Source organism: Onychostruthus taczanowskii, unplaced genomic scaffold (assembly GCF_017590055.1).
Source record: "Onychostruthus taczanowskii isolate IOZ18803 unplaced genomic scaffold, ASM1759005v1 scaffold9, whole genome shotgun sequence".
NCBI classification, from domain to species: Eukaryota; Metazoa; Chordata; class Aves; order Passeriformes; family Passeridae; genus Onychostruthus; species Onychostruthus taczanowskii.
This window is the reverse complement of record NW_024506993.1, coordinates 16,736,381-16,760,652: the sequence shown is the minus strand read 5'-3', so window position 1 is coordinate 16,760,652 and position 24,272 is coordinate 16,736,381. Positions and strand designations below refer to the sequence as shown.

General features: G+C 49.8%; 1 protein-coding gene across 3 annotated transcripts in view; it reads left to right on the top strand.

Moving 5' to 3' along the window:
• Window positions 1-18,985, top strand: part of RBM6 (RNA binding motif protein 6) — a 57,917-nt gene extending 38,932 nt beyond the window's left edge. For 2 of the 3 annotated variants that reach the window (XM_041425971.1, XM_041425972.1), the window contains exons 7-23: window positions 2,601-2,675; window positions 4,239-4,299; window positions 5,753-5,821; window positions 6,926-7,177; window positions 7,679-7,839; window positions 8,569-8,666; window positions 9,148-9,190; window positions 9,802-9,862; window positions 10,748-10,839; window positions 11,531-11,683; window positions 12,568-12,657; window positions 13,352-13,441; window positions 14,074-14,346; window positions 14,901-14,975; window positions 15,570-15,667; window positions 16,906-17,017; window positions 18,693-18,985. In XM_041425971.1, the coding sequence (XP_041281905.1) occupies window positions 2,601-2,675; window positions 4,239-4,299; window positions 5,753-5,821; window positions 6,926-7,177; window positions 7,679-7,839; window positions 8,569-8,666; window positions 9,148-9,190; window positions 9,802-9,862; window positions 10,748-10,839; window positions 11,531-11,683; window positions 12,568-12,657; window positions 13,352-13,441; window positions 14,074-14,346; window positions 14,901-14,975; window positions 15,570-15,667; window positions 16,906-17,017; window positions 18,693-18,818 (1,929 nt within the window). In that variant the 3' untranslated portion in view covers window positions 18,819-18,985. The remainder of the gene's footprint in view (window positions 1-2,600; window positions 2,676-4,238; window positions 4,300-5,752; window positions 5,822-6,925; window positions 7,178-7,678; window positions 7,840-8,568; window positions 8,667-9,147; window positions 9,191-9,801; window positions 9,863-10,747; window positions 10,840-11,530; window positions 11,684-12,567; window positions 12,658-13,351; window positions 13,442-14,073; window positions 14,347-14,900; window positions 14,976-15,569; window positions 15,668-16,905; window positions 17,018-18,692) is intronic. The other variant, XM_041425973.1, reaches the window with a different exon arrangement.
• The last annotated feature ends 5,287 nt before the right edge of the window (window positions 18,986-24,272 follow it).

The window sequence follows — 24,272 nt, the reverse complement described above, 5'->3', positions numbered from 1 at the left end:
GTATTAAAAATACAGAGGAATTAACAGACATAGTGAAGGTTGGTGAAAAAGTCCAGGATAAAATGCCTGAATGTGGAAGAGATATGGTGCCAGACACAATATGTGGCATACTTTAAACTTACCCTCCCCCCCCCAGCACTACTCTCTGAAATTTTCAGAAAATCTTTGTCATTTCACGGAGATTTGCTCAATTGAAATCTGCTCAATTGGACTGAAATTTATAGTAGTATCCAAAAATTTTTGCACAGTAAAAGATCTAGATGAAGAGTAAGCAGAGACAGGCACTAGAGGAAATAAATGTTCTGAAAATATTTGTGATGGAATCTAGTAACAAAATGGGAGAATGAGGAATTCAAATCCACTGAATCCTGACAATGTGTGTCCTAAGTGAAAGACTCATTTTGGAGAGTTAAATGATGATTGCAACCTTGAAAATTACTTTATCAAGAAGAAATCAGTAAGAGAGAGCTTGCTGAAAAAGTGAGCAGGCAATCAGCAGGGTGTTAGGAAAATCAGGGAGTAATTATGCAAGTGACACTTTCTGCAGCCTCCGAAAATGGAATTTGCGGAAGGGACCAGCACCACCAGCACAACATGCACTTAAATACCATTTTCCATAAAACCAAAAATAATCTCAAGGCTTTCTGGCAAGGTTTGTCCTCAATGGCTGGTAGAAGGATGAAGCTCTGTGATGGATTGCCCCTGCCAGAGGTAATGTGCTCTAATGGACTTTTCTGTTTCCTGAGCTCCTAGGCAGGGCTGCAGCTGCCTGGTGAGAGGCTGCTGTTCCCAAGGACTTCCCTGGGCTCATGAGGATGTGCACCCTGCCTTCTCTTCCTGCCTCTGTTCAGTGTGTCCTGAGGCACCCATGGGCCTTTCTAGCCTGCTCCTGGCACTGCCCATCTCTTGAGTGTGTGCTGGGATGTGGCAAGTGTCCTGCTTGGGAGAGGGAGCACGTCTGTCTCAGGGCCCAACAGTTCCAGTGGGACAGCCTTGATTTCCACTTCCCTTTCTCACTTGTGTTTCCTCACATGCCTTAAAGAGGGTGCAAAGCCTCTTGTAGACAGGTGAAGTCAGCAATGCTCCCTGCTGTGAATAGACCCTGAGCAGATTCTCCAAAGATGCAGCAGAGTGCTCTGAGTGCACACAGCAGCCTTCGGCAAGGTCTGGGAATAGCTCAGCTTTCTGTCTGGCAAAGGCAGGTCCATGTTGGAAAGCTGTGCTTGAGCAGCTGGGTGGCAGAAAGGAACCCCTCAAAGTGTTCAACATGGGCCTGGTAGGAGAGGATGGCTTTGGTTCATAAAAGGCAGGATGTGAAGAGGGGAGGTGGTGGAACCCTGCTGTGTTCTTTCGTAGGAGTTAAAGGATTGTTGTACTGCCACTCAGTGATTCCCTTCTATGAACTCTTCACTCCCACTTTGCATATTCCCTAGCATCTCCCTCACGTTCTGCAGAGCGGTTTATGCATGGGTGTATCATGACTTCTGAATAATAACTCTGGGAACTTGTTTTCTCATGCTCATGGTTTGCACTGGGGGTTTTTGCATGATGAGGCTGCTGGGTCACAGTACCTGGGAAGCTTCTGACTCAGCAGAGGTCCCCAAAACAGGCTGGGACCGTTTACAGCTCCCTGACATCTGTCTGTGCTGTCAGGCAGCTGCTCTCCTGGGACTGGGAGACCTGGGCCTGGGTCTCTATTGATACAGAGTCTCAAACTGTGTATTGGGGAATCCAGGCTGCGTGGTCTGGCAGTGCCTCCAGTGACAGGAGATGTCTCATGGCAGTGTGCATCTGTGACTTGGCCTGCCTGCATCCTCTGTGCCCAGGCATGGCCTGTTGTCCCTGGCACATGGGAGCCACCAGGAATCATTGCTGCTCCAGGCAGGAGCCAGGGGACTTGTACCTACGACCCATTTTATCTGCATTTCAGCAGAGCTTGTGGGTGTGTTGGCACATCTCCAAAGCATCACTTGAGGATCTGGAAGCAGTGTGTCTGTGGGCAGTGGAGCCCCTCAGGTGCTGCTGCTCAGGTACTTGAGGCCAGCCTCAGCAAGGAAGGGCTGGCTGCAGGGTGCTGGCTGCAGGGCCAGTGGCAGATTTTTGGTGTATTTCTCTGAAGAAGAGCCATGGTTTCATGACTGGCATGAAGACTAACCCAAGCAGGAAAATTCTCTCACCTGAGAGGATTTTTCCACGCATCTCTCCTCAAGTAGCTGCCTTGAGGCCAGCCTGGTGGTGGCTGGCGCGAGGGAGTCTGTCCAGCTGCCCCTTGCCAGCACCTGGACTAAAGCAGGTTACAGCAGTTTCCCACTCTAGTTACTTGTCTCTGCTCTTCCTGGGAGGTGGCCAACGCCTCTCCTGCCTGGTTCCTCTGGAGCTAGCTAACACAGCCTTGGAGCCCCATGCTAGAGCAGGGCACAGGCTGTTTCCCTCCCACTTCCATGGCAAAGCTCCAGCTAACTGAACTGGGAGACTTTCTCCCCCTTTCACCCTGTTTCACTTGCAAAACCTTTAGGAACCAGAGCTTTCACCCCTTTCTTTGCCTCTGAGTAACCTGTGTGTGCTGGGCACGTTCGTCATTTACCCCCTTGTCTCAACAGGGAACTCTTACCATCGGTGGCAAAGAAGTGACCCTTGAATACACTCCATGCCCAGAGTTTTGGCGCTGCAAACGTGTAAGTATGTGCTCAGAGCTGTGTTCTGCTTCCCCTGCTGGCACTCCTGGCAGTGGCAGCTCAGAGGAGTCTTAGATATTTGCTCGGTGGCCAAAGTCCCTCAGAGTAATTAACACCTGCCCTGAAGCTCTTGCCCCTTCTAAACTGTGCTTCTGCCTACCTTGTTTTTGGTCTCACCTCTGCATGCCTGTTGCTCTGGTACAGGTAGCCAGATTTTTTTATGCACAGAGCAGCCTTGTCGCTATGCGGTGGTTCCTTTTTAAAATGTGGGAAGAATAGCGTGTGGATCCTTTCTCCTTGAAAACCACAATGAGACAGTGATTTTGCCAACCAGAATGGAACAGGCTTTGCTCTGGTTTGTGTGTGTAACCACCCCTCTGCCTCACACAGGAACCTGTGGTCCAGCTGTGGCTGTAGTAAGTGCAGCAGGGAAGGAAGCATGGAAATGGATCCAAGTCTAGGCAGCATGAGCCAAGCCTAGTACATGCTGGAACTGGTCCATTTTTGGGAAGACACAGTTGCCCAAGGGTCAGTTTGTTCCTGTGCCCTCCCCAAGGTTTTCCCAGTACAGGAACTTGTGGCTGCAGCAGGCTGGAGATGATTGCTGGAGAAAGGATTGTTGCCTGCATTCCCACTGACTACAGGCTGAGAGTTTGCAGCAGGACTTGAAAGGATTGGTTCTAATTAGAGTCCCACCTTGTCCACTGGATCACCCTGGGCTGCAGAGTCCCTCATCCAGCTGACTGGATGCACTCAGCTGCCAGCAGGGCTGCTGCTCTGTGCCTCATCTCTGCTTGCAGTGCTCTGGAGCTGGAGACGCAAGTTACAAGCAGTGGTTTCAAACAGCTCTCAGTGCACTGAGGTGGCTGCACTGTATGTCCCCACTGTTGCTGTGTGTAGCCATGGCCTAAAGGAGCTTTCTTGTGCCCCAGAGCATCCACAGGGCTTCAGTTGTAGGAAGACATTGCTATGAAACAAAACCAATGCATTTGCAAAGAGGTTAAGGAGGAAATCAGAGGTGCTGTGTTTGGAGAGAGCTGTAAAAATGGAGCAATTGGCTCTCCCCACAGTGGCTCTAGGTGGGATAACCATCCAAGCCTGTACAGCTCTGCCTCTTGGCTAGCAGACACCTCATTTTTAACTCTCCAAATTACATCAGTATCTACAGCTCAGCTCAGATAAGGACTTCAGCACTGCCTGAGGGGTGAATTCAGGTTAGAGAATGCCAAGGTAACTTTGGACCCTTTGAATCAACATTGTGCCTAGCAGGGAGCTTTTGATCCAGCAACACTTGAGGGGGAAGAGTTTAATCTCAAGGACTAGTGAATAAATGTGTGCTCCATAGTTGTGTGAAAACCCTGTTCCCAAGGCAAACCCAGCTGTGAGTCATATGAGCATTTACCTGCAATTCCAGCAAAGGACCCTGCTGCCATTCCCCATCTCTGTAACTTTTTCATGGCTGTTACTTTCTGAAAGCACGCTGCAGAGTCTGGAATTCTGGAGCAGGTTGTACCCACTGCCTTCATAACATGACTTCCTCATGCTGTCCATCTTCCATTGCAGTGTAAGGTGTGTACTGTGGGCTACAGATCTTCCTGTTCCTATTGCAAGCTCCCAAGAGATGGTGAGTATATCTGGTCCCCTGAGCTTGGTCAGTTAAAAGTTTCATCTAACCTGACAAGTAAGTTTCTCTTCTGGTTTCCCATGGCATCCCTCTTGGGGATGGACTAGCTGAGCACTGTGTGGGAGGATTGTTAGTTTTGCTTCACTTAGACCCTTTTTGCCTGTCCACACTAAAGATGTTACAGGCAATGGGTTGCTGTCAGGTTCTCTGCTGCTGTGAGGCTTGGTGGAGAGGTGTCCTACTGCCCAGAGCCTTTCCCTCCTACTGTCTGGTGTTGTCCTTTCATCCAGGGAGTTATAGCTGTGTCCTCTGGGACTGTGAGCTGGTACTGCTCTCTGTAGGTGAGATGGCTTTCCCTTGACCCACCTTCCTTGGGACATGCAGCTGCAAGGTTTTAGTCTCACTCAGAGACTCTCAGATTTGCCTCATTTTTGGAACTCTCAGATTAGGATCACAGAATCATGGAATCATTAAGGTTGGAAAAGACCTCTGGAATCAAGTCCAACCAATAACCCATCGTTGCCAAGCCCACCACTAACCCCTGTCTCTAAGCTCCACACCTAAACATTTTTTTAACATTTTCAGATATGGTAATTCTACCACTTCCCAGGGTAGCCTGTTCCAATGCTTGACCACCCTCTTGGTCAAGAAATTTTCCCTAATATCTAATCTAAACCTCCCCCGGGACAACTTGAAACAATTTCCATTTATCCTAGGGAAAGGAGATTAGAGGTGAATCCAGGACTGGAATTGCTGAACTCACCTTGCTGGCTTTAAAAAATGCATGAGAGGAGTTCTCCAGGAGCTTCTCCTCACCCCACCAACACCTCTGATTTCTGGGGTGGGAGGGCACAAGAGCCAAAACACACTTCCTTGAGGAACTGATTTCTTTGGGCTGATGGCTGTGCCCACCTTCTCAGTCCCTAGGTGCAGTACCAGGGACCATACTGCCATGAGTGAGTCCTCCACCCTCCTCTGGCACTGCCTGTGCATACCTGCCACTGTGTAAGCCTTGACTCTGTATCCTTGAGCAGACTTCTATGTATTGCCCTCCTGCCCCAGGCAGATGGGCAGTACATCCACTGCTGATGCACAGATCTCTGTTTACTGAAGCACTGTCCCAGTGGTTGTGTTTGCTGTGCTCTGTGGCTCCTCCATCAGGGTTGTGAAGGCAAAATTCTCACAGCTGGCCCAACGCAGCTGTGGGTTGTAATGAAACTGCCCAGGAGCAAATTAAACAGAGCCTTTAAACTGCTGTGAAGACAGATTGTGGTGAATGCTTCTTACTGGCCTGCTTTTCTTGGGAAAGGGTGCAATAAGATAACCTCTCTATGTATGAGTGAAACAAAGCAAGTCTCTAGGCATTTGCAGTGGTTACTGCAGCTTTGTATGAGTTCTGGCATGCTTTGTGACTGATGGGTGTGAAGGGGACTTAAGTGTGCCTCTCTTACAGGAAGCAGAGCAGGCCCAGAGTCCAGAGGTGGTGCTGAGGGAGAGGACACGTCGGCTGAGCAAGAATTCAGTAAGAGTTGCCCTCCCCATCTCTAGAGTTGTGCTCATGTCTGTGTGGTTTGCACAGGCGGTTTTCACAGCTGCAGGTACAAACTGGTTTCATGTGCAAATTTTACATGAGGTTCTGGAGCCAAAACTCTGCACTCTTCAAACTGCAGACAAATGAGTACAAGCCTGTCCAAGGTGAGCTGTGCTGGCAGCCAAGCAAGGCACTGTGCAGCTTTCCCAACAGTTGCGTGCAAAATCGTTGTGTGTTCTGCCATGCCGCCCACTGCCCAAACAGAATGAGAGCAGGGACTGACTCTCAGGGACATTAAAGAGAGAAGCTTCACTGTGCCACGTCTTGCACCCTGATTTGCTTCTCTTTGTGGGAAGAGGCTTCAGCAGCAGGTGCTGGGCTGGTTGTATCTGCCTTTGCAGCCTCACAGAGCTGGCTTCCCTTTCCAGCAATGCTGGAAGCTCAGGTAGAAATCTCTTTTGCAGCGGAGCCAGGCTATCCAGAGGCCTTGAAGCACAGAAACTTGTTGGGATTTATGTTCTCTGAGTGGTATAGCTAGACTGGGTGGGCAGAGTGTTCCCACATTGTTTCTGCCTCAGCTGTGGTCAGTAGGCACCTGATAAAATCTGTGACTGTATTATGGATGTGTTTGACTCAGTGGTCTCAGGGGGGTCTGAACCCAGTGTTCCTCTAGCATATAAACAGGGTGACAGTTACCAGATGATATTGCTTGGCTATGGATGATCAGGAATACATTGTTGATTGTAAGGATATCACTGCCACATAGGTTGTCCTGGATATGGAAGGAATGTGTCTAAATCCATCCCTGATTCTTGTTTGTTCAAGCAAGAGCCAATCCTAAAAGGAAGCAAAAAAGCCTCTTGTCTCTGACTAGAAAAGTCGTCTAAAGCTGTCCAACGCAAAACAAGGCAATGTAAGGATGACAGTACCTAAGCAAACCTTGTGTCTGCCAAGTGTTAAAACAGTGGATGTGCAACAGGCAATACAGATTGGCCTTTTATGAGGAGCACTGCTGCAAGGGCCAGAAAGTAGGAGAAAAAAAATACCTGCTGAAACATTCTTATGTGAAACCAGTACATTTCTCCTCTCTAATAGCAGAGACGAAGCTTGAAACACCTGAGCAAGAATTGTCAGGTCAACCAGGATCTCCAAAGCAGCCCCTCCAGCCCTCAGTTCCTGCTCCACAGCAGGAATGTCAGCCTCAGGAACAGGAGCCAAGGAAGAGAGATGAAGGGAGAGAGCATCGGCCCTCACAGGAGAAGAGAAGGGACATGGACAGGCACCAGGAGCCACCCTCTCAGAGGGAAGCAGAGGAAGCCACGCCACCAGATGGTGGAGGAAGCAGAAGTGAGTGACACAAAGACCAGTTCTGGATTCCTCTTGCTTGCACTCTGTGAGGTTGTCTGCAGAAAGGGCAGCATTTCACTAAAACCTCTGGAAGCTCTTTCTATGTTGTGCAAATCTGTGGCGTAGAGTAATGGAGGGCTGTCCAGCTCCAAAGGTGCTGACAAATTGCCTTTAGGAAAATTAATTCAGGCTGAGCTGGCTTTAGGGTGGTACAGTTAACTTAGCACAGCTTCAAAATTCTTTTGGGCCAGCAGTTACCCTGGGCTGAGCTTTGAGAAGGTGCTACTTTCTACTCTGTTTTCTGGGAAGGTAAGGTTAGCAATTGGAGGCCGTAACTGGAGCATCTTGCAAAGTGGAGAGAAAAAAGCAATGGCTTTGAGACTCAACTGCAAGGAGCCATGCTCCTGCTTTGAGTTGTTTAGTCACAGTAAACTTGGTTCTAAATTATCTTTTTTTCACTACTTTTTCTTCCTGGGCCACGTCCCTGGTTGTGTCTCTCAGCGATTATGCTGAAGCGAATCACTCGGTTCACGCCCCCCGAGGTGATTGTGGGGCTCCTGGCCCCGTACGTGCGGCTCTCCACGTCCAGCGTGCGCATCATGAAGAACAAGGCCGGGCGCATGGGGCAGACCTATGGCTTCATCGAACTGGAATCTCATGCTGTGAGTAGTTTCCTGCTTTTACCTGCTCTTTCTGTTGGCATCTGATGTCTGTAGAAGTAGAGAAACCACAGAAATACAAGAAATCTCTGTACTTGTGAGGCTGCTGTGCTGGAGTGAGTCCTTTCTTCTGCTTGTCTGACCAGGTACAGAAATTAGCTGGTACAGCTATTCTCTGGCTTTAGGAATCAAAGATTGATTGTTGTCACAAGGTGTGACATTGATTGAGTTTCTCACCTCAGTGCATTTCTTTTTTAGGCACTCTAAACTTGAACACTTCTTGCATAGGTATTTGGTTTGCAGAGAACTTGAATCCAATTGTTTTTGTTTGTAGAAGGCAAGAATCTCAATTAACAGACCCTCCCATGTTGGAGGGTTCACATTTTCTGTGTCTGGGTGGCTCCCAGATTCCATAGCTGTTCTTTGATGTTGGTCCAGAGAGTGTTTACCAAAACACTTTGGGGCAGCAGCCACAGTGCTGCACTGTCTGGCAGCCCTAGGAGAATTCTGTCCCCAGCTGGCTGCTGTAAGTGGTTATAGGACAAGCAGAGAACCTCACATTGCATTTATCCCTTTTGTCACATCCTAAATACCCTTCACTGATGCTCAGACTAATATTTAGTGTTGTGTTTCTTGTCCTACTGAGCACAAAACATTCCTTTCTGGGAGACTGGATTTGTAAAATGTGCTGTTTCCTTCTCATGGAAAGGGAGATTCTTGTTCCTTTTACAGGAGGCGCTGAGGTTGCTAAAGATACTGCAGAACCTGGATCCCCCCATCTGCATTGATGGGCGTACGTTGGAAGTGAATCTTGCTACAGGGAGGAGAAGGTACTGACAGATGAGGCAGTGGGGTTGTCCTTTATTTGCTGTACAGTGAGGCTAGAACTGTTGTCAGAGCAGGTGCTTAAAGTTTGGCCTGGGAATTAGCACAGATGTTCCTACAACCAAAAAATGTGTTGGAAAAGTGAAGGCATTGAAATTTGAAGAAGCTTTGGTGATGGAGCAGAATGGGATTAGTGATCATAATGCATCTTGTTGTCCAGCCATCAAATCCTGTTCTGCAGGAATTAGTGGGTTCAGCTTTTTAAAAAACATGTGGAGAGACTCATCTTTGTAGACACAGCAGAATGGAGTCATATTTCTTGTGGAGACGGTGGTTTGCCAAGTCTGTCTCCTGGGATGGACACAGTCCAACGTGTTGCCAGAAAAGATGGTCTTTCTGCCTTTATTGGTCCTGCTGATCGTTTTGAATATACTGAGGTTAGTGTAAAACCAAATTGCCATTAACTTGCAACCTTTATCTCAACAGGAATGACTATGGGGAGCATGGTGACAATTCCTACTATGGCCCGGTAGGTCTGCACAGCTTCCCTGCAGGTTGCTTAAAGGGAGGGAGCTCTGGGGGGTGATGGGCCTGACTGTGTTGGGCTTTTTCTCTTTAGCTGCTGAAATACTGCAGAACATGTTTCAGCACATTTGAAGATGGGGTGATAATGCTCAAATGTGCCCACTGCTGCTCTGCCCCTCATACTGTTTATCATTGCATAGAAGTGCAAGTCAGTGCTGCTGGAGGAAGTTCTGGGCTTGGTTTCTTGATTCCACACTTTACAGAGTGATTTCACTGATGACTGATCTCAGTTCTCAGAGTGAATGTCTCTTTAGTGTTTGTTACTAGTCTACAGGACTCTTCCCATATCCTGGATGGGCTGAAGTCCTCCACAGGGATTGCTGTGAGCAGCTCTCATGGAAGCTGCAGAGATCTCATGCTCTGTGGCACTGTCCGTGTCAGACACTGCTGACATCTACAGACTGCTCTGGAGATGGAAAGCTATGTCTGCTTGTGCTCTGTTTAGGATGGCTAAATGAGCCCTTCTCCTGAACTTTGGGCCTGTTAGAGGGACGAGAAACAACATGATGTTTGTTAAAGAGTCTCTGATCTGTTTGTGTTGTTCACTTACTCCAGGGCAGAAGGGGCATGAGAGACAGGAGGGGTGGCGAATCACAGAGACGCACCAGAGCACAGTGTAAGTTAAACTCTGCTTCACTCCTACTGTGGAGACTTTTCTTCCTTAAAAGGGCACTGACATGTAGAAATCAGCCCAAAAATATTTTTAAAGGCTAAGAGTAGGTTTGTTTGCTACACCCACTTGTGAGTTCCTTTGCCAACTTTGTTTAGTCACATTTTCCTATCTGATGATGTGTTTCTCTCTATTCTCACTGTACGAAACTACATGCAGATAAAGGAAACTTGCTGCCTCTTTTTCCTTGTTGTGGAAAACTGATGGGATAAAATCAGCCTAGCAGTTACTAGAGAAGACAGAAGAAAATACACTTGATGCAGCTGGAAGAGCACTCCTGATTACACTCCTGATTCTTTTACTGACTTATATATAGCATTTCTGAGGTCTGTCAAAGGACACTCTGGAAATGAGAAGCATTCCTGACATTATGGGCCTACTACCCTTAAGGCCTTTGGCTTTTCCTATAGAAACAGTTCACTTCCTTTTCTTCTCGGGAGCTTTCATACATCGATGGGGTGGAAGGGATGTGGGGGGTGTCATCACTTTAAACAGGATTGAGAGAGAACAGCTTTTCGGTGTTCACAGGAGTGGGTGGATGTAGATACTCATTACCCCATTCTTAGGGAAATTACTGAATTTCATGACCAAGTGTTGTGGTCTTGTGATCTCAGCACAGCTCCTGTAAATTTGTTTTGATATGGAAGTTTTCCCAGAGTCCTAACCAGAACTGTGAAAACTTATCACCCCCTCTCTTGCCAGGAGAAAAAAAGAATTCTTCCCCATTCTTGATCCTTTCACCAGTGTAATGTTTGTTCGTGCTTTTGTCTGTGTAAAAGGTAAGTTCTGCTTTTGGGAGCCTGTGGTGCTAACTCCTGTCTCTCTCTTCAGCACCATCAGATGTGTCCACATACATTTATGATCCTGACACTGGGAATTACTATGATCCCATAGCTGGGACATACTATGACCCCAGAACTCAGGTGAGTGCGTGCGAAGGAAGCTTTACATGCAATATGTTCTTACAAACTGCTCTTCTCTGGAGGGATTTTGCAGCCAGATCCTGAAGACAAGCCAGTGTAGGGCAGAACAGAGGCAGCTTTGTATTTTTCACTGTCTTCTGACCTGTGTGAAAGGGAGGCATGTTGCAAAATATCAACTTAATGAGAGGCTAGGAACCCATTAGCTGTGTGTTGAACCAGCTGTAGCCGCCTCTGGCCTCTGAAGCCCTGCCTTTGGAGAGTTTTTGGTCTGCTTTTCCTCAAGTAGACTTACAGGCAGAGCATCGTAGCTAAATTTTGCTGTAGACATGTGATATGTGACTGTCTGTAAGAAAGAATGGACGGCAGAGCTCTGTTTTCATCTGTGGTCTCTTTGCTTCTCAACTCTAGCCAGCAGTAGCTGTAAGGATGCCAAAAAAAAGCCATCAGCAGAGATTTTCTGGAAATATAATCTTGTTTTCATGATCCTGGGGATGTCCATGTTGCGGGAGAGCAGGGCAGTGCTCTGGTGACCTGGCTGTGCTCAGCTGCGTTCTGCCCCAGCAAAGTTCTGAAGCCTTTGCCCTCTGCAGTCCCTTCTTACTGTGCTGGTCTCCCCTGCTCAGCAAGGACAAGAAGCCCAGTAAGAAGACTGCAGGGGTTGGGCTAAGCCTGCTCCAAATGCCACTTTCAGAGGGAAGTCACAATAGACCGGGAGCCCTCCCCACCCCCGACGGAGAGCAGAAGGCGACGGCACGGGAGCCAAGAGTGGACAAGTGACAGGAAGGAGCCACACGGCAGGGACAACAGGGACAAAAAGGACAAAGGGAAAAGTACTTCTGCTAAGGTAACTCCCTCCAGGCATCAGAATGACCTGACACCAGGAGGCTGAGGGAAGAGGTTAGAAACTAGAGAGTAATTGGAGGATTCAAAAAGGAAGGGACAGTGAGAGAAGACAGTGGCGTCAGCAGCTGGAAAGGAACGTGGTGGTTGTCCAGGCAGGCAGTAAGTTCCTGAAATTTTTCTCTCCTTACATTAAATCCAGGGCTTCTCGTCCCTTCCTTATGGTGAAAGATTCAGACACATCCAGGTAACTGAGACATACTTCACTCATGCTGCTGAAAGCACCCACCTGTTATAATAGACAACAAAAAACTGGCAGAGGCATTTAAACACATCAAGTCAGATGTTGATGGATACTCAGCTCTCCCCTAACTGCAGTTTCTGCCCCACCCAGTCCCAGAACAGTGCTCTTCACTACTGTTCCCAGCCAGCAAATGCCAATGTGGGAGCTGCTGGTTGGGAGTAGCTGTCCAAAGTGGTGTTTGTGCACAGCCCAGGGCTGTGATACTGACAGGGGCTGAGGAATGCCAGGAGAGTTGCTGGATGTGATTTAGCCACCAATGCAGAAACTTTGTGTTCTTCCTTGCCTCTTGGTCTGAATGTGCTCAGTGGCATGACCAGTACTGGGCACCTGGGTTGTAACTCTCCCTGAGACTGGTAACAGGCCAGCCAAGGAGTCACCAGGTGTGGTGGTTTGCAGGGACACTGACCTGGAGAAGCATGGTCCTGTCTGAATGGAGGGTAAAAGCATCTCCAGTAGAAATCATTCTGTCATTTTTCCCACTTGCCTGTTTTCCATGGATGCTCAGAAGTGGCTTCCTGGCTGCACTGTGCTCTCTCTGACACCTGTGTTATCGCTGGCCTAATATCCTGTCTTGGATTTTTCAGAATGAGCCTGGAGAGGAGAGATTCTTTGCAGAAGATGTCTTCAAAAAGCCATTGCCTCCTTCTGTGAAGAAGGATGAGAGCACAGGCCTGGTAAGGTGTTACACTTGTCTTTCCTGGTCAAGTATGAGTAACTCATGAGCCACTAAATTGGAGCCTGTCCAGGGCTCCAGCCCAGTTCTCTGTAAAATGTGTGAAAGTGAAGCTTCATTCCAGCCTACTGTCTGTGCTGCTGAGCACACAGCTGAGTATCACAGGCTCATCCTGTGCAGTGCTGGCTGCAGGCTCTGGTGCCCTGTGTCCAGGATAAAGAAGATCCTGGAAACCCCACTATGCTGGCTGAGCCTGGCCATATGTTGTGCCACAGTCACAGCAGAGAAAATGGGTGTTGTCTGGCAGTGGGGGGTGGCTTTGAACCTGGTCTTCATGTCCTTTGTGCACACACAGAGGTGCTTAAATGTGACCTGGCCCTGCCCCAGCTCCCTCACATATGAGGGACATGATATGAGGCATGACTGGGACCACTGTCAGCATCACAGTGTGGCAGAGAATGGGAGTGGGGTGGGTTGGACACCATGGTGAGCTGCTGCAGCTGCCTCTGAAATCATGAGTATGGCTCCAGGAGAGCTCTGGATTCCCCAGAATGGGAATGTCTCCCACCAAAACCACCACCTCATTTCTGCCAACCACCTGGTTTCCTTGGTGGCCTGTTTGAATGAGTGCTTAGTTATTGTGTGCTCTGAGTCTGTGCTATGGCAGTCTCAACACCTGACCTTGACTGTTTCAGACTGAGACTGGAGAGGAGAAGTTCTCTGCAGAAGATGTCTTTAAAAAGCCTTTACCTCCTTCTGTGAAAAAGGAAGAGAGTGCAGCCCCAGTAAGTATCTCCACAGGATTGTGTTTCGACCTGTGTGAGCCTGGATACAGTTCTAGGGTGGCTCAGCACAGCCTGGCTGCAGCTGTGAGTGCCAGAGGTGCCAGAGATGTTTCTCATGCCAGAGGAGGGAGTGCTGGGGATGGAAGGCAGTTTGTTTTTTAAGTCTGACCTTGTTTGCGGGCTTCTAGCATGGGGACATTTGTCACCTGCATTCAAGCAGGATCTCACTCAACCAGTCCTAAGGCAGAAGACTGTTCCAGCCACCTCCTGGCTGAGGAAGGCCAAATCTCACTGATCTCCATTTCTAGAGGAGGTGAGTGACAGCAGCTCGCTGCCAAACAGCCACTGCCTCGTTTGGCTTCTTGTGCTCTCAGGTGTGTGGCAAGTTGGAAAAGCCTGGCACCAAAGCACAGCCTGTCTAGAGAGCAGAAGGGCTTCCACCCCGTGGTGAGAAGGGAAAGAAGCCAGACAGTTCCTCTCTGTTCCCTGCCTGTGCTGCTGGGAAGCAACTCTCTGCCTCTTGGACTGGAACAGAGACAGGAGTCACAGGGAGATGGGTTGGGGAAGCAAAGCCCCGCTGGCCTGGCAGGCTTGATGCTACAAATTGTCACACTCTTCTCCACTTCCCTCAGCCCAAGGTGGTGAACCCTCTGATAGGACTGCTGGGAGAGTACGGAGGAGACAGTGACAATGAAGAGGAGGAGGAAGAGGAGGAGCAGTCCCAGGCTCAGTGGCTGCCGCCTCCCCCGCACCCACCGGCACCGCGCGAGGAGCAGCCGCGGAAGGCCAAGGCCAGTGACGACAAACTGACTGACTGGAACAAGCTGGCCTGCCTGCTGTGCAGGAGGCAGTTTCCCAACAAGGAAGTGCTCATCAAGCACCAGCAGCTTTCCAACCTGCACAAGGTATGGGGAAGCTGGGGGCTGCCGTTGGCTCAATGGCTTCGTGAGCTGCACGGAAAATGCAGTGGTTGGGTGGGAAGAGCTGTGCTGAAATTGACACAGTAGCAGGCGAAGTTCCCCCAAGCTCTGTTCAAAGCACTGTGTGAACTGCTTGTTCCTGCCATGGGAGTGCTATAACATCAAGGTGTGACTTTGTAAGCTGCAGTGAGATAGCTAAGGCTTGGGGAGAGTGGGGTGCTGGCACACATGAGTGTGAGAGCAATAGGAACTTGGCACGTGCACCCCCATGTTCTGTGCTGCCTTTGAGCTCTTGCTTTTAGGAGAGCCAAGCTGCACATGGGTTAAAATAGGACTGGTTGCCTTCCTTACTGCAGGGAGGAAGGGCTCCAGGCCTCTGTGGGGGAGCAGGTAGTCTGGGCTGCAAGAGAGGCTGCTGTGCCTCGTATAGTGCAGGTACAAGAGCATGCTGCTTTACCTGTGCTCCTTATGGGCGGAGCAGATGACCCTGACAGCTTGTGTTCTCTGCTTGACATTGCCTTCTGTCTTCCTCCTTCCAGCAAAACCTAGAGATTCATATGAAGATTAAACGATCCGAGCAGGAACTGGCGTATCTGGAGAAGAGAGAGCGTGAGGTGCGTCTGTGGGCAGGCAGCTGCTTGTGCTTCTGCACTGGGCAGGGTGGTAGTCCCAGGAGGACCCTCCACTTATGTTCCAGATGTCAGCAGGCATCCACTTAGGCACCAGGCATCAGATGCCTCCCAAAAGTGAACTGTGGGTTCACTCTGCACAGGGATCTGTAGGTAGTTCTGTGACTTCTAAGAGCAGATCTTGCTCCTCACAGAAGGGTCCGAGTGTGGTTTTGTTGTCCTGCAAGCCAGTACTGAGCTATGGACTAAGTGGGACACAGATTTCTGTCTAAAACTGATGAGTTGTATGGACTGCTGCTGCCTGGCCAGGGACAGGAGAGCTGTAGCTGTCCATTGTTCGGAAGGTCACAGAACTACTCCTGGTACAGTAGCTGGAAGGCTGCAACAGCAGGACTGGGTCAGCCCAACAGATGGCATCTGAGCAGAGCAAGTGTATTGTGGGATGTGAGCATTCAGTGTTTGTGAGTCCCCAGGACAGCCTTCCAGCCAGCTGAGGATGAGATGAGACTGCAGAGCAGTCTCCTACAGTGTTGAATCCTTCATAGCTCCTGTACTTACTTTGCCCTTTCCGTTGTGAAGGGGAGGCATAAAGACAAAGGAAATGACCGGAGAGAGAAATTCCAGCAGATGGATTCACCAGAGAGGAAACGACTCAGATATGACCGGGACTCAGAGAGGTAATGGCTGTTGTGGGTTACACCTCTTTGGGGATGCTGATGCCAGGATGAGATGTGTGCTGCTGGCAGACCAAGGCTGGGAATTGTCCAGTGGGGTAGATCTGCAAATAAACAGCCAGACAGACTGAGACAGAGTTCCTCAAAGTATGAGCCTGTTGTGGTGCAGGACATCTTGTAGAGGTCAGAAAGGGGCTGGGGTGGAAACAAGGGTTTAGGGCAGAGCAGAGCAAAGCTGCCTGGTGCTGTAGGGCTGAATTGGGGGTCTGAGTATGTCTGGCTGGACACAGAGCAAAATGCAGCCTGTTCCCATCCGCCTCGTCCTTAAGGCACTTGCTGCCCTCCTGTCCTGGCACGTAGCCATTGAAAGAAAGAGCAAAGCTGTGTTTCATCTGTTCCCTGACTCAGAGGAATGCTGGGAGCTGTTTCCATCTCCTTGGGAGTAGGTGGAGGAAGAAAGTGCATGCTGTGTGAAGTTCCCGACAGGCCTGCCTGCTGTGAGCTCGCGTGTTCAGTGGGCTGAGGAGCGGCCAGGCATGTGTCGAAGATGGAACTGGTTATGTGCCTGTTTCTTCTGGCACGGCACCTCAGGAGGAGACCTGTCCTCTGTGTCTTGCAGTTTAAACATCCACATCTTCACTTCCTTCTGTTTTCTTGGAATAGCTGTAGATAAACTAAAACAGTTTGTGTGCAGTGTCACCAGCAGCCAGAAAGTAGAAATTGTCTGAAGGAAGAGTCTTTTATGCTAAGAGGTTTTCAAAACTGTGGCTTTTGGTTAATGGTCTTGGATGAATAATGAGGTGGGAGAAAGAGTGTCCGAATCAACACTGCATCTGTTGTGCTCCAAGACCACAGCACTGGGAGAAAGAAAATATCTAAGAGAGCAGCAGGGATTAGACTTTGCTTTCATGCTATTGCTATGACTTTAATTAAGAAATACAAGCACAGAAGGCTCCTGGCTTGCTTACACTGTAAATATTTTGGAGTCTGAGCTCATTTCCTGTGCCCTGGTGTATTTCCCCCTGAGGTGGGACAAGAAATTGTGCAGTAAGAGGTGTGTGAGCCCTGCACACAGAATCTGCTGTGGTGGTTTCCTTAGGCAGTGTGCTTCTGGCAAGAAACTTGGATATCCCTCATGAGAGACTGAAATGTCAGTGAAGGTTCTTTTAGCAGAACTAAAAATCCCTGGTGTGTGTTTAAAGCATTGCAAGGCTGGACAATTGATTCTGGTTCTTTTGCAGTGACTATGACCCAAGGGTTGACAGTAACAACAAAGGGAACCGAATGGTGCAGTCTCCGGGGTGGAAGAAGGGCTTTGGCCACAACCAGCAGGGCACAGCATCACCAGTGGAGGTGAGTCTTCCCTGCCTTTCCGAGCACACCGCTGTCCTGCAGCCCATGATGTTTCCCAGGACAGCTGGAGGGAGTTCAAGTCAGGCTGCAAATCTCAGCACCTGCTTGATGGGATAATATATGTACACTGATGAACTTTGCAGGCTGGGAGGGGCTGCAAGTATGTTGGCTGTAGAAAAAGGTTAGAATTTATATGGATCTGGAGGTGTTGAAAATAGAATAACAGTGAGCAGGAAGGGTGTGAGCATCTCATTAGTACTTGCTCAAGGCCAGGCTGGGGTTTGAACTGGTCACCAGCAATGTGAGCTGTGGAAAAAGATGAACTTCCCCTGGGGAGGTCTGAGCATAGCCCAAGCCACAGGGCCCAAGATGCGCTTTGTCTGCACTGCTGAGCACTTGTGAGGCTCTTGCTGCCATTTCAGACTCTGGACATCAGAATATAATACCAAGATACAACACCTGACAAGGAGCAGAGGCCCATGGGCAATGGATGGCAGGGGCAGGCAGGGTGAGGTAGATGCTGCCTTCTGTGACAGGCTGGTCTCTCAGTGGACCTTAATTTACTGCAGAGGGTTTATCAGAGAAGCAGCCTGAGGCAGGGTCTGCTCTGCCTTGCCCAGGGCCACACGAGCAGCGCTGTGCTCTGGTGGCAGGTTGGTGGCTGGCCAGGTGCTGTGGTGTCCACAGCTCTCTGCTGAGGGGACAGGCAGCTTGGAGCAGGGTTCATGGGGCGATGTTCAGCCTGCAGTCAAGTAGATCATTAAAGCAAATATTTGAGGCTTCGTGACGCATGTTTGCCTGAGCCCGCATACGTGAGGCAAGAGTCCCTCTTCAGTGCAGACAGCAGGAACTGGCCCCAGCTGCTGCTCAGTCCTCGTGGTGAGGTTCCTGTGCCCATAAAACAGGCTGTGCCCAGAGCCAGCTCCAGCACTGCACTCTGGGAGGTCTGAGCTCCCATCAGGGCTCCCCAGCTGGGTGGGGAGCTGATGGCAAAGCACAGCCTTCCTACAGTTCACAGAAAGGCCAGAAGAGATGTGCTTGCCTTTCACTTCCAAGTCATGCTGGACAAAGCCATATGACCATGCCAGCCCCACACAACTCTGATCTCTTGGCCCAGCTGGTGAGGTCTCTGATATTCAGGTAGGTTGGACTGAAAAGCCAGAGAAACTTCCAGCCTCGGGCCTGATCTCCTGGGCTAACTCCAGGCAGGTATTGCTGAATAATGCAGGCTGCAGAAGCCAGTCCTTGAAAACTGGTTGAAATTCCAAGTGAGGCACCAGTGCCCGTGGGAGCTCTGTTAGAACAGCTGAGCTTGTGCCAATGCAGGCAAACTGCAAACAGCTCCCCAGGAGCCCAGCGCTGGCCAGTGCTTTCCTTCGCTCGCCCGTGGCTGCCGGTGCTGCCTCTTGCCTGCCCACCCTTGCCTGCCCACTCCTCTCTCTGCTCCTCCACGGCTGATCCCTGGGGTTTGATTCCCCCTGGGCATTTGCTGCTGCCTTTGTTGCCCACAAAGGGTCTGTGCTTTTTCCCAAACGGCTTTTGGAGGAACACAGAGAGCTTGCTCTTCTTCCGCGTGTGGATCCACACGGGAGCAGTCAGCACTCCTGAAACAGCCCAGGGAAGCTTTTTATTTATGGGAGGAGAAATCACTAACACAAGCTGTGTCTGTTTGCAGGCAGAAAACAGGAGGAAGGGCCCTGGGCTGGGGGCCCCAGGGAAGCCCCCCAAGAGGCAGTCCAACGAGACGTACCGCGACGCTGTCCGGAGGGTCATGTTTGCCCGCTATAAGGAGCTTGAGTGAATGGTGCAGGAACCCCAGATCTGTCTCTCTCCATCTCCATCTCTTTCTCTCTGTGTCATGTTCTTTTGAAGGTTTGGTCGTCTTCTTTTTTCTTTTTTTTTTTGGTTGTTTTTTGAATTGTTACAGGTTTTGCTGCTAGAATTTTTTTAATAAAACTGAAAATTTGTCAGTGCTTGTCTTGTGGCTGAAATGGTGTGTTTTAAAAGCCTGGTGCTTGGTAAGGTTCCCATTGTGTTTTGCTCTCTGCTGAGGAGGTCACTGGGAGTTGCTGCTATGTCAGTGGGACTGGAACAGATTTGGTAGCTTGGAGACCGTACCAGTGGTGCCACTGTCCTGCAGCGTGTTCCCTGTCATCTCAGGGACGCATATCCCTGGTGCCATGTACTCCTGGGTCAGGGTGGAAGCTGGGAGCAGGAGGTGGCCCCAAAGCCTGGGAGGAATTCAGGAGCAGGAGTGATCTCTGTGGGATTCATCCTGGCAACTGACAAGGTCAGTGGGATTCAATTAATAGCAGGGGCTTAATGGCTGAAAGTGACCTCATGAGTTTTGTCTGGGTGTCCCAGCCAGGGCAGAACATTCCATGTGGGGTGGGCTGGATCTGGTGGCAGTGTTGTGTGGGGACCTGTTGTTCTCTTAACTCAAAAGTTCCATGCCTTCTCAGTGATTGCTTATGGACAGCTCCTTGCAGTACTGATTCCTTCTTCTTCCTCACAGCACAACCAACAAACTCCACCTCTCTTCTTGACCAGCTAACCCACTCCTTTATAGCACTCATCCTTATTGGACGCAGCTGTGGCCTGTTAAGGGCAGGCCTGTTCTTGATCTTTGGTAATTAGTACAGCTGCATCTCCTCAGGGGTGAGATTGCTTTCTGCACTATCTCTATTTTCTTACATTCTGTCCCTCCACTGGGACCCTGGTGGTGATAGAGCCATGCTGGCCCAGGGTGTCAGGGGAACAGAGGAAGAGCCAAGCAGGTGCTGCTGGCCTGTCATGGGGAGGTGTGGAGGCAGCTCCTGGGCAGGAGTTTGTAGCAGGGGCGGTTTGACCAAAGCACAGGAAAGTTTGAGTGTGTGAGCAGAGCAGGGGGACAGGGGTGAGTGTGGCCTGCAGGGATAAGGATGATGCCAATGGCTGTGGCTGGTGGGAGCAGATCTCGTGCCCAGTGGGGAGCTGGTGCCCACCAGCACCTTCCTGTTCACGTGCCAGAGAGCAGGACCTGACACTGCTCTCAAATACTCCAAAGAAGGGAAAGCAGGAGACGTGGAAGCTGAAGACAGCAGGATTTGGAGGTGAAGAGGCACCTGCAAGAGCTGACAACTTCCAAAGGCAGCAGAAGACCTGTCCAAGTTGTATTTCCTTGTCTCTGGCACAGGCAGTGCCAGAGGAGCGTGGTGGACTCATTTGCAGTGTTGTGGCCCCTGGTGCTGCACCCAGGGGCGGTGGAGGTGTGCGTGGTGCTGGTGAGTACGTGGGGGTGGGGGCCTTCGGTCTTCCCGGGAGCCCCAGGCATGTAAGGGATGGGTGAGGAAGGTGATGGGCTCCTGGGGGTGAACTCCCACACAGGGAGAAATGGTGGTGGCATAACAAGCTGGTGCTGTCAAATCTGGAAATTATCCATGCACCAAGGGGGAAGAAGTATGACTGTGGTGGGGCATCATTTTCAGGGAGGGAAGAGGGGAAGCTGGGTGCAGATTGGTAGCTGCTGCTCAGGCTGTCCTGCACCTGGGTGTGTTGGGCACCCAAGTGTGCCAAAAATGAGCACCCACAGAGCAAAATTCCCAAGACACCCAGAGGGAGCCTTCACAGCTGCCAAATGTGGGAACTCATAAGCTGATTTTCTTAATTTGCTAAGTGGGTACATGCGTCTTGGTGAAAGCATGCTAACGACTGATAATACGTGATTAATTAGAAGATAATAAACCAGATAAATGTAAGAGCAGCTTCCCTTGGACAGATGGACCACACTAAATAATGTGTGTTCCTTGGCTTAGTCGTGTGCTTGCTTGCTTCTAGTCTGTGATGTGCGTGTCTGAAAGGAGAAGCAGCACAACACTTTCCTTGCAGGCCCATTGCCAGGGCTTAAGTCAGGAACAGAAGAGGAGCAGGAACAGACTGCTGCGAAAATGAGAAAAAAAGTAATTAAAAATATCTACTTGCAGGATGTATCCGTCGAGAGAAATCCTTTTTCTGTCTGTGGTGGTGGATATACCTCCCATTATTTGTATTAATCACAGAAATCCTTGGTGTGCTTGCTTCTACTATTTTGATGATCATAGTAAATGTTTGTGGGAAATCAGGAATATTGTTTGTGTCGTAAGAGGTCAGAGCAACACAGGCGTGGGATTTCTGGGGATGTGCTCTGTGTGGCTTGGGAACACCTGAACTGTAGGAAGTATTCTGGTGCCAGCACGTGCAAAATCAAGGTATCCCCTGGATAGATAGTGACTTAATTCCTGGAAATTCCACTTCCCCAAGGTAGCCCAGAGTGAGCTCCAGTGTATTCCCTTGAAGATGTGTGTTTATAGACTGTACATACATCTCTCCCCAGGCACGGCATCCACCCATGCAGTGCATCTGCAGGGGGATATCCAGGGTTAGGGGACATGGAGCTCTCTGCTGGGGCTGGGTTGAGGTGACTGGAACGAGGTTATTCACAAACTGGAACAGACAAATAGAGCGAGAAGCTAAAAGCATTACAAAGAAATTACAAACCAGAAAACATCATCTCTCAGGAAACAGCAGCGTAGTTGGTGATGCAGAAAGCCCAGCTATTTATCCTTGGTGCAGTGGTTTTGATGTCTTTAATATTTTTTAAAGGATGGTGACCCAAAGCCATGGCTGAATTGCAGCTGCCTTTCCATCTTATAACTCTTTTGCTTTTATTTCAGAGATTACTCACCACACAGCTTCTGCTGTGGCTCTGTTCAGCACATTGCCTTGTGTGCCATCCTGTGGTGATGGGTATGGCTCAAGTTACAATTTATTTTTATTTTTGGAAGGTCCTAATAAGAGAATTGGAACAACTCACAGGGTAAGTCCTGTGGGCAGTTGCTTGGCGTGCAGATGTTACACACAGGAGGAGGACTGGGGTGACCCGTAACCAGCACTAAGGTAGGGGTGAATGGAACTGTGTGTACAAAAAGCCCAGAGAGAAAAGGCAGAACAAGGGGGTTAAAGGGATTAATTAATTTAAAAGGACCAGGCAACAGGAGCCTTGGACTGTGAGTGGAACCAAAGGGGAGGTTAAATCCACCATTTAGAGGGCTGGAGGCACTTCTGCCTCGACCCCTGCCCAAGGGAGTGTTGATCTCTAAGCTCTATCAGTCACACAGGTGGGTATGCAGGAGGCTGCTTCAGACATCTGAGAGGTTCTGGAGCAAGAGCTTCTTTTTTCCACCCTTTTCCAATGTAAAGCAAGTAGATAGTCTTAGATTTCCAATATTTATTCATATAAATACTGATACAGCAGTGACTCAAGCCCTTTTCAGTGAAACATATTTATGTAAAGAGCTGGAGCTGTGCTTTGTAAATAGAAAAAAACAGTAAGTTGGGCTGAGGCAAGTGTTTGTAAAAGGGAAGGAGGAAGAGCCAGGGAATGCCCTTCCCTCTGCAGCAGTGACCTGCCTCAGGGAGAGGGGGGCTGCTGGGAGGGGGACGAGACTGGGGGTCACCCCTCAGATACCAGATGAATACGATGAACAATTTTGCTCATTTCATGTTTTAAGACTTGAGGAACAGGAGTTCAGTGTTCAGAGGAGGTTGTTGCTCAAATCATGCCCTCATTTTAATGTAGGTTTTCCATTTCCTTATTTATCCATATCCATACAAAGACCATTCTGTTCTTTGTTCCTGTGCTGGGGACGTTAACGCTTTCAAACGTCACCAAGTATAATCTTTGTGAAGCTGCACTTTAATGGACTTCCTTCTGGTAGCACAAAGCTTCAAAGGAAGATGAATGACACTACAGTCAGTCACAGAGTGCCCAGAATAGCTGGGATAAGCATGGACACAATTGTCCAAGCTTCATGTGGATTTTTCTTGCCAGGATATTTTGAAGGAGTTGTGGTCTGGTCAAACTACTGCTGGTGGGTGTGTGGGTGTGTGCAGGTGCTGCTCTGCCCTTTCTGCAGCCTGGGGGAGGCCAGTGCTGTCCAGCTGTTAAAGTGCACCTCTTTCCCTGGGGAGTGCTGTGAGGAAGCTGGGAATGTGAGCATTGCCCCCCAGGGACAGAGTCCCCTGTCCCACACAATGGAAGGATGGGCTGGTCCAGAGAAGGCAGAGGGCTGGATAACAGCTTGGAGCTCAGCCCTGGAGCTGCCCCAGCCATCACCCCACAGGCACTGCTGCTGCTGCAGGCACTCAGTGGGCACCTCCCAGCCCAGGACATCCCTCTGCCCAGCTACAGCAGGAATCCACACTGCCCCACGCTGGGCTCCATCACTGGGGAAGGGGAGGATCAGCCTGAGGAGCTGAGCACCTGTGCTGGGGTGGTTTGGACTCCTGTTAAGGAGGGGCAGCAGGAGCAGGGTCACCCCAGCTCGTCACAAGGAGCTGGCAACAAAGCTGCCTGTAGCTCCTGTCCAAGGCCCGTCCCTGACACAGGGCTGCCACCTCAGCCTGACTCTGGCCAGGAGAGAAGCCTGGAGCTGCAGCACAGCTTGAGAGTGCTCAGAGCTCTGGCCTAGCCTTAAATCCCCAGTCCAGTGGGCAGCAGATGGGTGCATGGGGGCTCTCCTGGGGCCACTTAGTGTCCTCAGGGCCTCAGCAGAGTCTTGGCAACTCCCTTGGGTCCTTCTGTTGCTGGGGCATAGGAGAGGGGCCAAGCAGCTCTCTTGCACTGACAGGAAAGTCCCTTTTCACCAAAGTTCTGCTGGGCTGCGCCTGATCCATTAATTTGGCTCTGGGGTGCACTTCTGAAATCCATCTCACAACTTCCCCCACTTTTGGATTGTGTCCTGGAGCAGCTCAGGAGAGGCCTGGCTTGGGCCAGCATCAACCAGATTCCTTTCAGATGAAACCAAACCCAATATGCTCCAGGAATGCACCTCGTGCTCCCCAGCCACTGATGGGCGTTCAGGCTGCAGGATCAGCCCAGAGCCTGTCTGGAGCTAAAAACCACCTTGTAAATCACAGAATCATTTAGATGGGAAAAGACCTCTAAGATCACTGAGCCCAGCTGTTAACACTGCCAAGCCCATCACTAAACCATGTCCCCAAGTACCACTTGTACATGATTTTTAAATCCCTCCAGGGATGGTGACTCCACCACTTCCCTGAAGAGCCTGTTGAAATGCTTGACAATCCTTTCAGTCAAGAAATTTTTTCTAATATCCCATCTAAACCTTCTCTGGCAAAACTTGAAGCTGTTTCCTCTTGTCCTGTCTTCTTGTCCTGATTAAACCACAGCACATTTGTTGTCTGGGGGAAGAGCCTGAGCACCACCCCCCAGCTC